The sequence below is a fragment of the Phalacrocorax carbo genome, chromosome 3, assembly GCF_963921805.1.
Source record: "Phalacrocorax carbo chromosome 3, bPhaCar2.1, whole genome shotgun sequence".
Taxonomy (NCBI): domain Eukaryota; kingdom Metazoa; phylum Chordata; class Aves; order Suliformes; family Phalacrocoracidae; genus Phalacrocorax; species Phalacrocorax carbo.
The window spans coordinates 64,590,659-64,606,089 of NC_087515.1; the positions used below are offsets into that span (position 1 = coordinate 64,590,659).

At 40.2% G+C, this 15,431-nt stretch overlaps 1 protein-coding gene across 1 annotated transcript; it reads right to left on the reverse strand.

Annotated features, from left to right (window-relative positions):
• Positions 1-813: 813 nt before the first annotated feature.
• Positions 814-13,135, reverse strand: SMIM28 (small integral membrane protein 28). Its single transcript, XM_064447179.1, has 2 exons — positions 12,897-13,135; positions 814-6,415 (listed from the first exon to the last, which is right to left on the reverse strand). Exons 1-2 carry the CDS (start codon positions 13,035-13,037, stop codon positions 6,017-6,019), a joined length of 540 nt encoding a protein of 179 aa, XP_064303249.1. The 5' UTR covers positions 13,038-13,135; the 3' UTR covers positions 814-6,016.
• Positions 13,136-15,431: the final 2,296 nt, after the last annotated feature.

Consider the following 15,431-nt stretch of genomic DNA (forward strand, 5'->3'; position numbering starts at 1 on the left):
ATGTAGATGTACAGTCTTTGTGAAGAAAATTGTGGCCATACTAACATCTGAAAGTGGTGTCAACTGCATTTTTTCTAAACTTGAAAAAAAGAGAAAGGACAAGTGCCACAGAACTGAAACACATACTGGGTTTTTAATGGCTCTTCTTCAATAATTTGGCATATCATTGGCTAAACAAGCAGTGAAATGCATTTGCAGAAATATGCTTGAATTTGTCTGTTTAACCTGTAGTGGAAACTCGTTTCATGCAAAGCACTTCATAATAAAAAACATTATGGGTATTTTATGATAGATGATACACATGAATATGATATATTCTGATTATAGGTAGAACATGACACATGACACAGGATCTCTATGGCTGTGGGTCAGTCTACAGAGTTAGTTACCCTTCCTGTGTTGCCTTTATGTAGTTGGCATAAAAGTGAATTAAACAAAAGGAGAGAGAAGTGAAGAATGGGAAGTAAGGGAGGGGAAGGCAAGTTTGTAAGTGTGTGTTTCTGGATGGATGTGTTCTCTTTTACTATTTTTTCATAATGATTTGTGTTCTGCTGCATATTACTTTCTCTTTAGGGTGCTTGATGTGGTAGGGCAGGAAGAGTACGGCTCCACTTCCCATGCTCTGTGCATGGAAGTCCACTAAAGGAATTCAGTTAATTTGCACTCAAAGAACTAAAAAACATGCATCCAGTTCTCTTTGTCTGAACGTGGGAAAAAAGCCAAAACAAACCAAAACACCTACAAAATAAAAATTAGACCTTGAATCTTATGAATGGGCTTGACATGTTTGGAAAGGATTGCCTGGACATGCCCTTCTGCTTCAAAAGATTTATTTTGTCACAGATGGAAATATCTGAAAAGTTGTAAGGGAAGGATTCAATAAAAAAAATAACATCTTGACTTTGGAAGAACAAATTAATAAGGAAGGGGCTGGAGAAGATAACACATTAATGGCATGACTTATCTGAAATTCTGAGTATTACAATCTCGATTGCTCTTTATTCCTTATACTCTCCTATACAATAAACTCTTCTAGGTGTTACATTTTTGTGAATAGTCAAAACTAAAACTACTGATGGAGCCAAAGTCAAAGAAAGTGTGAATCTTTCACACCCTCAACAAATGTGAAAGACATTGGGAATTTTTTTTTACTTAACTTTTTATCAGAAATCTTGTGAAAGTGCAAATGTCCACCTACACTGCTGTGAGCCTATTCAAGTATCCAAGAGTTTCTAACAAGAGTTTTCAATGAGTTTTTACTCTCTTCATTGGCATCTGCTGCAGTATTGATTCATTAGCTGTACCCAGCCTTGCTAGCTGTACCATCGAGAACAGTACACTGTGTTTATTACAGAGGATACCTCCCTTATGCTCCACACTCACATGCCTTTCCTGTTCTGCAGAAGACCTGGTCATCCAAATGAGGAAAAGGACTACTGCGTAACAGCAGTTATGACATAACATGATTGTTTACTAACAATTAAACTGAAATTAATAAATTCCATGATTAAAAAGTCCTAACTGCTTCACTTATGGACAGTTTTTAAGAGAGGAGTAAGCGAATAATTTATTTGCCATAAGCATTCAGCTCATTCTTATTTGATGTTTTTGCGCAATTCTCCTCCTTAGAAGTTTGTTAAAAAAAAAAAAAATTACATTCCTAGCCAGAATAAGACTGCTGACTCAACTTCCCATATAGATAAAACTTACATTCATAAGGGTTTTTTTTACTACTAGAGCATATATAGTTCATGCTAGTGGAGTTAATACTGGCAAACACAGTTGTGTGCCTGTATTTGGAGGCTCTCCTTGCATAGGAACACAAGTAAAATCCTTGTAAGCGTAGATTAAGCCAAATGTTTTATTTTGGGGGCAGTTCTTTCTTGGCCACTGTGGTATGACTGAACTATCATGAAGACATTCTGACTTGGAGTTGGGGTTTGTTTCTATTTTTAAAACTATTCCACTTCATTAAAGCCAGGATCTAAATTTCCAGTCAACAGATTTGTTACAAATTAGCATCTCTCCAGTGAAATATGTGTGCTGAAATGCTTGTTCTTCCTTTCTTAGACCAAGGATGGAGGCTGGTCACTTCATAAGACCAAGCAGTGACTGTCCTGTTTTGAAAACACATTTTATCATTGGCAAGTACAAACCAGTGAGTCATGAGTTAGTTTTCAGCTCAGCAAAGATTAGGTGCCAGATGCTCAATCTGTGTACAAGCATGAATCAATTTTATCTGAGATGTTAGTTTCTGAGCTCCTGCTGTGGTTGCAAGGAGCTGTGTCATCTTTTCTTCCTTCAGGTAAAATAAGAGAGACAGGATATTCTATTAGTATTAAACCACTGTATTATTATTGGAGATAGTGCTGCATATTTAGTAGAACCATTTGGTATAAACTACTTGTGTTGTTTTCCCATAAATGTCTTTTGAGCAAGAAATTTGCATGTGTGCAAGATCTGTATGCACCTTAGTCTGCAGAGTAATGGACCCATGTCATTAAGGGTTTCTGGCAGCTCTTACAGAGTGAACAAGCACATAGATCACCCTTTAAGCTTTTGCAATCTCCTTGATGAGAGGGGGCCTGTATTTTTCCATAGTTTCTTAATAAGTATAAACAATTGTATATACGTAATAAATCTCATCATGGTTGTCAGTATTTTCTTAAAGGAAAACTGAAATACAATTGCCCTTTACATTATGGTGAGTTCACAATCTGTAAGACATTAATATTTAATAAGTCCTAATCTTAATCAGATTTAAACAAAAAGAAAAATATATATGAGGACCTTGTGGTTATAAGGTACAATGCCAGGGTCACAGTGATCTCTGGATGCACGTGAAATTTCATAGTATCAGATTTTCAAAGAAACAGACGTCTGATTTCATAGAAAACTTGGAAATTATTAACAAAATTTACTTTGATAAAGCTTTAGGGCATAGGAAGAGGAAAGGACCCAGAGAAGACATCTAATCCATTCCTTGCTCCAGCTAGGATCCTTCAGCACTCCTGACAGATGTTTGTCTAACAACTTAATGTGGCCAGAGATGGTGCTGCCAGTGCTTCGCTGTTCTTTCAGATTGCACTTCACTTTTAGAAATTCCTTTCCTGACTTAAACTTGCTGCACCTCGAGCTCACTATTACCAGTTCAGATCCCTGCAGGCATGAAGGATGTTTATTTTACTTTGTTTGCAGTTACTTTTTATGTGTTTGGAAGCTTAATGTCTCTCCACACTCTTCTGGTCTACAGCCTCAACTCCAACATCTTTCTTTTAGATGGTGTGCTCTAAACCTCCACCTGTCAGATTAGTGGAGCTGAGAATACGAAAGATTTTTCCCCTACACATGGTTGCTGTATTGCCAGACATGAGCTCCTGTCAGATTGTGAGCTCTCCACTTGGACACAGAAAGTGTTTGCCCGAAGGACCTGATAGCTGGTCTGCAACCAGTAGCGCTAATACCAATAACGCTGTGGTTACTGACGTGTGTCACCACAGGCTCATATGGTCAGAGGTAGCTTCTAGGCAATGGAGACTAATTTCGGTACGTTTGCATGAGAAGCGTTCTCATTTTTGTTTTACTGGACCTTCTTTCTGGGGTGGAGATTTAAGAGTACCATGCTGGTTAGGTTAAATCCTACTGGGGATAATTAACATGCATGACTAGACAAATCTGTGTTGAAACAAGGTAAGGGATACCAATTCCAGATGAAATAAAAAGCTATTAGTCTATTAGAAAGAAAATTTTAAGTCATGGAGATGTTTCTGCTCATTTGGATTTGAGCAGGTATCTGTTTTAAGTTGTCTATAGCAACGCAAATGAACAGAAACTATTTGGCTAAAGCAGAATTTGAGAGTTATGCAATAAATACTGTCAGAGACACTCTATTTTTGGAGAGAATAGTAATTCTTGACTAGTTCTAGAACTGTATCAGTCTTGGTAACAAGAAATATGACTCAAGAAGTTATCTTAAGCAACTAAGGTAACTGGAGACCAGTTTAGAATGATGAGCCAGGGGTTGGGTTTCAGGTGCTACCCTGCTTAGGGTAAACAAGAAATTGTGCTGAAGAACAGCGTAACCCATTTCAGAACTCAGAAGGTCTTTTAAGGCAAAATATACTCAATTCAATATGATGGTGGCTGAATTCTCAAGCATACCTGTACAATTCTGCTGAAGTTAGTGGAATATACAGACACTGGAGGCAAAAGTAATTTGTATTTGAACCTCAAACATTTGTACCTTGCTGATTAGGTAGCATATGTTTTCTTGGTGTTCTTGTATTTTTCCAGCTTTCCCTGTAGCTGGCAACAACTGCATGTACCAAATATTAAGGAGCTAAACAAAATGCAAGGATACAGGACTTTCGAATGCATCAGCAAATACCAAGAACTCATCCCAGGCACGGTCTGAAAATAAAAATGGTTGACTGAATTTGGATTTGTCCAAAACATCTGCTGCTGCTGTTCTTACAGTTTGGTGACCAAGAGGGAATATTAGAAAAGGTGACAATTTCAAAAATGTAGTTCAGGAAAACAGTCCCATTTCTGCAATACAAAAGGCAGATCTTTTCCCTTGTTTTAAGGGAACTATATGAGGGGGATCATCAGTTTTGACCTGGACTACTTAGTTACTGTGCTGATGTGATTTGTGCCACTGTTGACATAAAGACATGAAATTTAACTACCTGCAGCTTAAAAGTGACCTGTCTGTCTTCTGTACAGTGATGATTTCTTCTTCCATTATTGAGGGTTTTTTTGGTTCTTGTTTGGTTTTTTGTTTTAAAGAATGTGGTACGTTCACAAAGCAGGACTGGCTGATATTGACACCTCATGACGGTTGCTGGAATCACAATGTGAGTCAGGACAGCCTTCACGTTTAGGAGTTACACCAAGACTGCACACACTAACAGGTCGGAGTTGTGATGTTGGCAAGCCACAGATGAATGTAATGTCACGGAATAGCTGACACCTGCAAGGAAGAAGCTGTCATAACTTTTGAGGCTGTCAAGCTGTACCCACCTTCCATAACAAGAGTGGCTGTCAGCATAGTGAAAATGCTATCCTGTGAGAAAGAATTAAAGATAACATACATCATTGTGGAAAAGTACGCACGTGTGAGCTCTCCTGAAACAGAACCACACCACTGGCACCAATGCACTTCAATGAGATTTACTTTGCCCTAGTGACGAAGGGGAAGGGAGTATAATGTCACAGGGTTTATTTTTGTAGACTTGTAAATTGGAAAACAAGTCAAGCCAGTAGTCTGGAACGGCAGGACCTTGCAGACCTTGGCAAGCAGCCTGCGGAAATGGTGTGAGCATGCTCTTATGTGGTGCTGCTGGAATCTTCCTCACCCAGAACAATCAGGTTTTCTCTGGTTGTTCTGATTGTTCAACTGTGATAAAAGACAGCCTTTATCCACAGCGCACATTTGAACCATTGGGGACAGTTGCTGGAAATTTTGTAGAGGCTAGATATGTATTTTCTTTCCTGAGAGCTCTTGTGATAATTCCAGAGCACTGCAGAAGAATGCGATGTTAACACACACAGCTTGAGTAAATCAGCTTGTCAGAAACTCAATTTAAAAATAAACACATAAAAAAGAAAAAGCCAAACTGGAATAGGTATGTGTTAAAAGCCCTTTTTGTGACGGGTGAATCTATAGCATAATTCATATTTCCTTGTAGCTGAGGGATTGCAGGGGACAGATTCCCGCCTGTCATTAAATTTAATCCTTGCATGACACGCTTTGTTAACTGGAATACCCGTGTTACCAGTCTGGGACCGATTTGGTGCTACAGTGTGCGTGTGTACGCTTGCCACAAATGGAAGGTGGAGAATCCTAGGATGAGGTGAGGAGACTCATTCCCTGTTGCTCCAAGTTTCTTCCTTCATTAATTCATTGGTTTTGTGCCTCATTTGGAATCTATTTGCTAATTTTAAAGGCCATAGCAGCTCCATGTTTGTGCCTTGAGGGGCCGCATGCTTCAGCTAGGGTGCTTCCATAGGAAGTTTATTTGGCGCTGCTGGACTGCAGCGTGCTCTCTTCGTAAGGAGGCACTGGATCTGGAGAGAGCTCAATATGAACCTCATCCATGGAAGTCTTCATGGTGGCCTCCTCGTAGGATGGAGGCAAACACAAAGTGAGGAATGTGGCATCAGGGAGCAGAGTGGAGTAGTGGAAACCCTGTTCATTGTTCCAGGGCAGCACGGAAAGGAAATTGGACACATCGTGCTCAGGCAGGGCCTCGGGGAGGTCGATGCTGAAGATCTGCCCCTGCGGAGTGGGGCGCTGGCAACGGCGGTACAGGAAGAGCAGCAGGAATGCCAGGAAGAGCATCATGGTGGCAGGCAGTATGATGCACAGAAATGGTTCTATGTCGTCTTTGGTTGAACTTGTCTGTGGTCTGCCCTATAATTAAAGCAAATAGGTAATGTGTTGGATTCCTGGAGACATCTTAACTGGAGAGAAAGCACACATTCTCCACCTCCCCCTGCTATCATCTAGCCATTGCTTTGCCAGGTTACTTTTTGTCTGCATTAGTGGCACTCAAGCCGTACGTGTTGCAGGCTCGTGAATTGCTTTGACAACTAGAGACAAAAGAAGTGGAGAAGTTGCAAAGAGTGGAGGGTTTCTAGGAAACCCTGTCTCCATGGGGAGAAAAAACCAACAACCTGGAACTGTATGTATTTTGGTATGAGATTTTATTACTCTTGGATTATGCTGGGACCAGTCCTCTTTGCAAGAGATTGGCTAAGCTTTAAAAACCTGGGAGAACACTGAATTGCAGGAGGAGCAGGGCTGGTGATCTACCATCTAGTGTTGTTTCTTTCTATTTGGAAAAATCTACTCTTTACTTTAAAGAACAAATATTACAACAACAATCCCTTTCACCAGGACCCACTGCCTACAATACCTGTTCTTGGGGCTGTTATAACCTTACAGGCCAGCCCAAATAAAACATGCTGTGTCAGGACAGCCCGGACTGGGGCTCTTTCTTGAGCTTGTTCTGTCCAAGAATCATTTTCCATGTTAAAAATTGTGGAAAAAGAACTGCTTCTGTAAGAGTAACGGCAGCTATGACTAGTCAGTCAGCTTAATCTCCTGCAAAATATTGCACAAAAACCTCTGTCCTGCAGCTTTTGAATTGTGCTGTAGTGTTAACAGGCATTATAACCTATTGTTTTTAAATAATATTTGTGGTTTTTTGTTGTATTAGCTTCACTTTTAAAATTTAATGTAGCTTATTTCCAGTCTGACCATATCTAGCTCTAGCTTCTAATAAGTGGATCTCATTCAGAGTTTAGTCCAGAGAGGGGGGAAAACCCAAACCCTAAAATGCCATTTATTATCAACTCATTCCTTTTGTAAGTACTCAAAGACTGTAATCCGATGGCTTTTTCACATTTTTGTGGTGAGACTAAACAGATCAATGGATCAGATTTCCTTTATTTTTAACAGAGGCAGTTTTTCAAGGTAGAAGTCAAGTGATTCTTTCTTCAAAGCATTTGGAGGCAGGGATGCTAACAGGCTGTTTGCAGTAATGGCTTTGTGAAAAGAGCCAGTAACTCCAGTGCCACCTTCCTAGTCTAAATAACGTTCTCTGCTTACTCTTCCAAAGATCATGGTAATTCTTTTAGCTACAAAATCACAGTGTAACCTATGGTCAACTAATTATCTACCAGGCATTTTTTTACCTCTCTGATTCTTTGTCATGTTATGAAATTCTTAGTATGTAGTCATGCCTAAGATAAAGAAGTAAATAGGTTTTGACTCCTAACAAATAATGTAGGGGAGACTTCTGCTTTTTTCCTGAGGTAATGTGAGTCTGAGGCCAAAGCCATTAAAGTAATTTCAAAATACATTGAAACTCTTGTGGATTAGCTATTAAGCTTTTTTTACCCACCCCCCTCCAAGCTATCTTTTACCACAAAAATGCATACTCAAGAACTAGATCATATTTACTGATCATTTCTTATTAAAGAGTTTCTGGCAGTACAAGCTGTTGTCTTACCTGACCACTAAATGAGCTACAGGAAACAGCAGAGTTGGGAGAAACTGTTCAGCTCTTATTCTAATGCAGATGTTATATCATCTTTAAAAAATGAGGGGATTTTCTTAAAAGTGTTTGTTCATGCTTTATTATTTTGTCTTATGATGTAAATAAAGCACTTTATTAGAAAATGAGAAAAAGCATTCAGTATTATGTTTGTGCACTATGTATATTGAGACCCACATATACTGCCATGTTACTGATACTTTTATTATAAATATTTAGAAGAGCTGAACTTATATTGGACAGCATTATTCATGACCAGTGAGATCCAAGTGTAACTTTTGGTTTAATTTGTAGGGAGTGGGCTTTCAGCTGGGTTGACGTGGTGTTCTTTGGTTCTGTGCGTTGTGCTGTGGTTGTTTGTAGGGACAGAAGGTGAGATTGCCAGTGTTTCCTACATGGGACTTGTAAAAGGTATATAAACCCCTGAGTCTCTTACCTTTGAACTCAATGCAACTTCCCTACAAATTTCACTGAAAGGAAGTTCGTGTTTTAAATAGCGGCCAAGGACGCCATATCCTTCATGTGCTGGTGGAACCATGGACTAGTGTTATGGCTGCCTGACACATCCTATTATAAGATGTGGCCTCACACAAAGACTGCATTTCTGAGAATCCACAGAGCAGTGAGGAGACAGAGGAGGGAGTGGTGGGTTGGATGTGGGCTTGGAGTGAAGAGCTGTGGACTCATCGGGGAGGGCAGAGCGGAGAAGGGTGCTGACCAGAACTGTGCACCAGTGTGGATGGAGAGCCTTGGCTTGTGAGGGGGATGCACGAGATGCAAAGCTGTGGGGAGGAAAGCCAAAAGGGAACCTAGAATGAAGGCTGTTGGATTAGATAAGGCTGAGAAGAATTCTTAGGAAAAAATCTTGGGGCTCCTCTCTCACTCATCGGTCCTGTGCTTTTGCAGAAGATGCAAAAAGAAAGGGCTAATGACAAACTGGGAGGCAGGGGAAGGAAGGGTTAAGCTAAAGGGAAGGCATTAAAAAATGGTCTTGGATCTTGGGGGAATACTTTGCTCCAAAGCCTCAACTGGAACTCAGCAGTCTTGGGTCTTGCAAAGAAATATCTGTCAACAGAAATACGTAAAATGTATTAATGTTGGAGGGTCCAATTTGCATCTAGTGGTAAGAAAGTGGAAGAAGAGAAACTGTAGTACGAGCTAGCTTAGACAGCCACAGTCTGTGAAATATGTATAAGGGGACAACCTAGATTCATTTGGGTGTCAGCATGGTTACTGGGCTGAAAACTCTTTTTTCAAAAGCCCTCCAAGAGTAACCTATTGGTTCTAAAGTTTCATATTCAAGCTCTCAAGACTGAATAAATTCCAGTGTTTTGGAAATCGGTGAATCCTTAGTTTTATCCACAATGCACATAATTTTTAATTATGTTTTTGTGTACAAAGTGCCCACTCGGGTTGTGCTACATTGCTTAAGGATGAAAACTGCCATACCTCAGGGTAATGTGTTGCAGAATTTGTAGAATATGTAGTGACTGAGTCAGGAGGCTGGGGGAAGAGAGAGGATGTCTGCTAGTTACGGATAATGACTGTTCTTCTGGGGAGCTATATTCCTGTCTCTGTTACTGAATGCTGCAGGTGGGGCAAGACAGTTCAGCTGAGGTGTTTGTTGTGGGTTATTCATTGGTTATACCTCACTTTGGGTGCCCGGGTTGAGATCCCTGGGTCTGGTCTGCAGAAATTCTGCATCTGCATTGCTGTCTCTGAAGGTGAAAGAGCGACGTCCTGAGCCTGCAAGTACTTTATTAGAGTAAGGGATACGGGCAAAAATGACATAGGTAATTGTGAAAATCTTCATATCCTCTTGTACCCTCTGAAGTGGTCAGGCAGTTGGACTAGATTGTTGTAGGTCCCTTCCAACTGAACTATTCTATTCTATTCTATTCTATTCTATTCTATTCTATTCTATTCTATTCTATTCTATTCTATTCTATTCTATTCTATTCTATTCTATTCTATTCTATTCTATTCTTCTACTCAAGGTAACTACACAAGTGCCCGGTAACTATCTATTTAGTAATGTATTTAAACAAGACGTAAGAAATCTGTTGTTCGAAGACGGTGCAGTAAATAAGACCCTGGGCTGTATGCTGAGAAAGGTGGGGAGAGTAGCACACTGACTGGCTAGCAATGAAGTGAATACCATGTCCTGTGCAGTTGTGAAAGAACAGTGTGTCTTACTACAGTCTGCAAAATAGTAGCATGTGAAGCAGGTAGGATTAATAACAGCTACTTAGTGTATTATTTGAATTGAAATTGTGTGTAACAAGTTAATATCACAGATGCCCAGAACCTGAAGCAAAAATCATAAGGAGTTACGTGTCCATTTTGATACTGCCTCCTGCCAAACATTTTACATGGACTGATTTTACATTGAGTGTTGTTCAAAAAACTGATTGTAGGTATATCCAGATATATATCAGATGTATTGTGAGACAATTGAGCAGTATTAGTCTGTTTTTCTGTCGTGGTTTTGTGGGACAAGTGGTTAAGGGGCTACTGAAGAATGTTGCAAAGGTCTTGACATAATGACTTGGAAAATCCTATAGTAATGAAAAAAAATTCTATTAAAAATAGAAATATTTTTAATAAAATTAAACAAGGGTCACTTAGAAAAAAATTAATAATTGCTCTGAAGTTCTCAACTAAAACTGAAGTTCTAAACTGAACTAAAACTGAAGCTTTAAAACTAGAAAAGGAACCAGTGTGTATCAGGTATCAGAAATAGCTGCCAGAACTGGAAAATAAAATGATTTAGAAATTAAACTGAATCTTCAGTAACTGAAATGAAAGTCTAAGTAAATAAACCAACTGTAGAACATATATAAAGTAAAATCCTCTACTGATTAAAATCTGGAAGTTTCCAAACCGAGCATATGAGGTGACTGAGGGAATTATTTGTGTTTTATAGTGTTCTCTTCACTGGTCTGGTGTCAGTGCCGCTGCTTCACTGGAGGTCAGCGTGCTCTGCCCGTGTCATCACAAGCAGCTATTGTCAGGTTTCTAACTGACAAAAATAAGGCTTTGACTTCCAGCATGAAATAAGCTATAGGCACATAAATACAGGGAAAATATCCTTTATAAAGAGAAAGGCAGAAAGGGGCATGGGGGGGAAGAGGGATTATGTTTCTAGGTGGTCTTCTGTTTTCCCAGAACTGATTTTTAGTAGGGTGGTTTAGCCATTGTAGGCTCATATTCATCCTCTTCTTTTCATTTACATCTTCGTAGGGACTGAAGCAGAGGGTCAGTTTTCCAAGACCCTGAGAACAAACTAGAAGTAGTAAAGCCTTTCACTAATTATCTGTCTGCCTACATATTTTTTTTTGACATTCTGAGCATGTACAGTTGCCAGCTTCCAGATTATGTGACCCATATCAGTTTAGATGAGTTTTTACTCGTGCCTGTTGGTAAAGGAATGAAACGTAGAGAGCAGCCCAGTTGTGTAGCATTTCCATGATGAGTAATGGAATGAGTTTAGAAGTGAACTCTTTGTATAGACAAAAGAAACCTAGAACCTGGCTTTGAGGGGAATGACCTAATAAGGCCAAAAATAAGTTTAAAGAAAACTCTTGCGTAAAGATAGAAAAATAAAAGTTCATTTTGCTCACTTCCCATTGAAGTGATTGTTTGATTGGTGCTAGGATTTATTGTGTTGTTAATGATTTGCTAGGGTACTTAGAACTTTATTAAAATAATTGTTATTAACATATCCTGTATTTATACTAATATCTTTGAAGTTGAATCAGGAAACCGATACTTCTGAAATGTTTTAAATGGATTTAGAACAAAGTCTGCTTTGAAGTCATTAGGCTGTGGTCCATGCATAGGTGCTTTTCCAAGCTCAGTCCTGCTTCTTAAAGCTGATTCATTATTACTTGTAAAAAGCAACAGCATATAACTCTGGCAAATAGAAAAACATTCTGATGTGGTTTTGTGTACCTTAATAATGACACATAATTTTAAAGCCTAGATTTACACTGATTTTTAAAATACTTGTTAGAAGGTGACTCTGGTGATGTTGTTTGTTTCTCACTGTTCGGCAAAACCATTCTCAAGGTGTGAAGACATTGCCTTTGCCATTCTAACCCCGGCTATGTTACTGATTAGGTAGACTTCGTTAAAATTGTAGAGACATATAAAAACTACTTTTTCTCCTGTTTTGATGCCCCTCTCCTACTCTCTTTTATTTTACCTCAGTACACTTGATGTCTCAACTAACTAGTGGGGCCAGTTCATTTGCTAATGCTACTCGATTCAGACATTTACTGGGGATGTAAGTGCACCTTAAATTGTTCTTTATGATCACACCCGTTCGCTGTATCCCAGACAAAGCCAGAAAGGCAGGCTGTGTTTTGATCTCCGAGGGCTGCTTCCCTTCCCCCGCTTGCCTGCATGTGATCCTCTCTCGCAGAAGTAATCAGCGCACAGCTTAGGGAACAAGAGTTCATTGCTGACTGCCACTGACTCCTAACATCTGCAGAAAGGCTTCATGGGACCAGATCCAAAGCGTAAACATGTATTTAAAGGAAAGTAAATCAAGGAATAGCAGAATGCGTTATGCTTAAAAGAAATAAACATCTTTACCTGCCGCTCTAGCAAGATTTTCCCATCTAATGTTTTTCTTTCCCCACAAATTTGTATAAAACAACTTAACAGCAATAAATAAATGTTCTGACTCTTTGTAATTGAGCATTACTGCTTTGATATGTCTCAATACCCAGGTATTTACTCTGTGCTATACACTGAGGCATTACACAGACGTACACACACATACAAAGTCAAAGGACGTGCCACAGAGATGAGCAGGAGGGTACAGACCTGAAGCTCTGTTTCCAGAAGTGGCCCACCTGGTTCACTGTTTAGCCAGTCGTAGTTTCCCCTGTCAGCGTGTCCAAATTTTCTCCAGCTGCTGCCTAAGAGCCACCTCATGCTTTTATTAACCTGGTCTTCTGTCTTCATGCCTCCACCTTGCTTCACTGCTTGCAGCCGTGTCCCCGCCTCCCAGCCTTGACCCAGCTGGGCTGCTCTCGGCTAATGATCCCTCTTAAATGATATCCCGTTTACAGGGGAAAGAAAAAAAGAAGTTAGGCCCCCTCCTCCCCCTCCCCAGGAAGCCAAGCAAATAGATCTCAGAGCCTCTTTCCACTTCCAACTCAATCTCTCTGGATTTGCTTCGGTGGCCTACATTACCAGCAAAGCTGGCATCAGGTATCAGGGAGCCGGGGCTGATAGCGCTCTGATTGGAGCGCTCCCTGCATTAGGATTATTAAAAAGGGAATTTGCATGTGAATCTGAGCCCACATGGTCATGACTCCATGTGGATAAATAATGCTCTATATTTAAGTATCTAATAAACACTTTTTCTAGGAAAATAAATAAAACCTGTGCTTCTATGTTGAGAGCGAAGGTTCCCCCTCAGTTATGCAGCGTGAGGAGGAACCACGATCCAGGCAGGTTTTTCCTCCCTGTTGCTGGAACACACGCTAAATAGTGAGGGCGGTTTCTGGGTAGAGAGGCAAGGACACAAGGCTAAATGCTGTGCTGAATTATTTAGCAGCGTTAGGATGTAGATGTTAATGATAAATCCAGAGAGACAGCTCTGCCAGGAAAGCTTTGGTCACTGAGAGTATACAATTGCTTTCAGTAATAGTGTCAGTTCAGTTAAATCAGGACTAGTTTACAGCTTTCTAGGATACACATTGTTAAATGGCAACAGTTTTGAGCGAGAAACCTTTGTTTATCCAGAGAAAAAAATGGCAGTGATATATGTTAACCTCTGAAGGGAAGAATATTTAAGCCAAGCTGAAAGCTGAATCAAGGGTTAACTCTTACTGAAAAGCCAGAGGTGTCTTTTTCTGCCTTGCTATGAGCCGAGGGAGAGGCTGGTGGCAATACTTCATTCAACTGTAGTGTCTTTTGCCTGGTTTCTCAAGGCTAACCGGTTCAAGCAAAAGTTTTGTTTGGGACTGATGATACGAAATTGTGACCTCTTCTTTATTGCTTGGACTGCCTTTTGTCAGTGCTTCTTTTGAACTCACAGCTCCCAGAAAACTCTTGCAGCTCCAACAACAGCAGTCAGAAGCACCAGCACTTGGTGTTTCTAATGAGAGGACTTTGGAATAGCCTGTTCCAAGGCTGGTTGTGGTCCCTGCAACTGCAGCATGGAGGAGGATTTACCCTGCAGGTGAACCTGGGCTGTGGGCAAAAGAGGAGGCTGTTTGATAAATCCATCCCATTTTGCTACCGAAGTTGCCAGCTGCACAGTGGACGGTGAGCAGTAATTTTGAATGAAGGTTGGTCTTGGTGCTGAAGCAGCCACATTGCTCATCGGAAACCAGAGCCCACTGTTTCTTCTGCTGAGGAGATCCTGTATGAAGTTAGAAAGGTCACCTCAACAAAGCCTTTGCATGCTTATGAGAAGACTCTTCCTTTCCTGGGCTTATCATCTTGGAAAGCACTTTCAGAGGTGCTGCAGCCAGAGTCCAGGGGTGTTATGCTGTGAATTACAACATGCCCTGAGAAGCTGGGTCCTAAACGTGACTAACAGGGCACACCAAGACCTTCGACTTGATGTCTTGACACTTTGTATGGAAGCAGAAACGACAACCATCTTTCCCAAAATGGTGTTAAGAAAATAAATTCCTTAAGGAGTCTGATGACTGTAGCTTTAATCTGTCATCTCACATGCAATCAGGAAACATTCATATACTATCTTAATTAGGGTCTTAGTACAGCCCCTAAGATTATTAATGCTATTTTTAAAAGCTTGCTGTAAATTTGCTTTGGGACTGTGTCATGAATAATGAGAAGTGAAAAATTATGTCTACTTCCAGTATAAACACCCTGTTCAGCATCCTTGGGTTATAGTAAGATGAATTTTAGCCAAAATAAGGTGTGCACTTTTAAGACTCACTGACCTGACTTACCAAGTGCTGCTTTGAATTCTTGACCTCTGACAAATATTTAAGAATGATTTAATTTGGTAGAGCTGAGGCTAAATGGGAAATTAGGGAAATGTGGTGGACTTTGTCATGCAGGTAATTAGAATATAAAACAACAATTATTGCTCTGGCTTTATAATTAGTGGACACGTCAGGAAGATTACTGAGAGCAGTGGAGACACCATCTTTCTGCTGACAGTTGTCAGATGCTCATTTGGCATACTGCCTTTGTAGAGAAGATTGGCTCTTGTGCCGAACAGAAACAGTACCAAAGACTGTATTTGTGATGATAAATCCGTCGCAGATTTCTAGCAGCTCTGTGGAGCACACATGACACTTATTTCTCCTTCTCACAAAGAGTCCATAAATACCACCATAGCTTGGGCATGCTGTGGTGTGGAAGTTGGGAGGA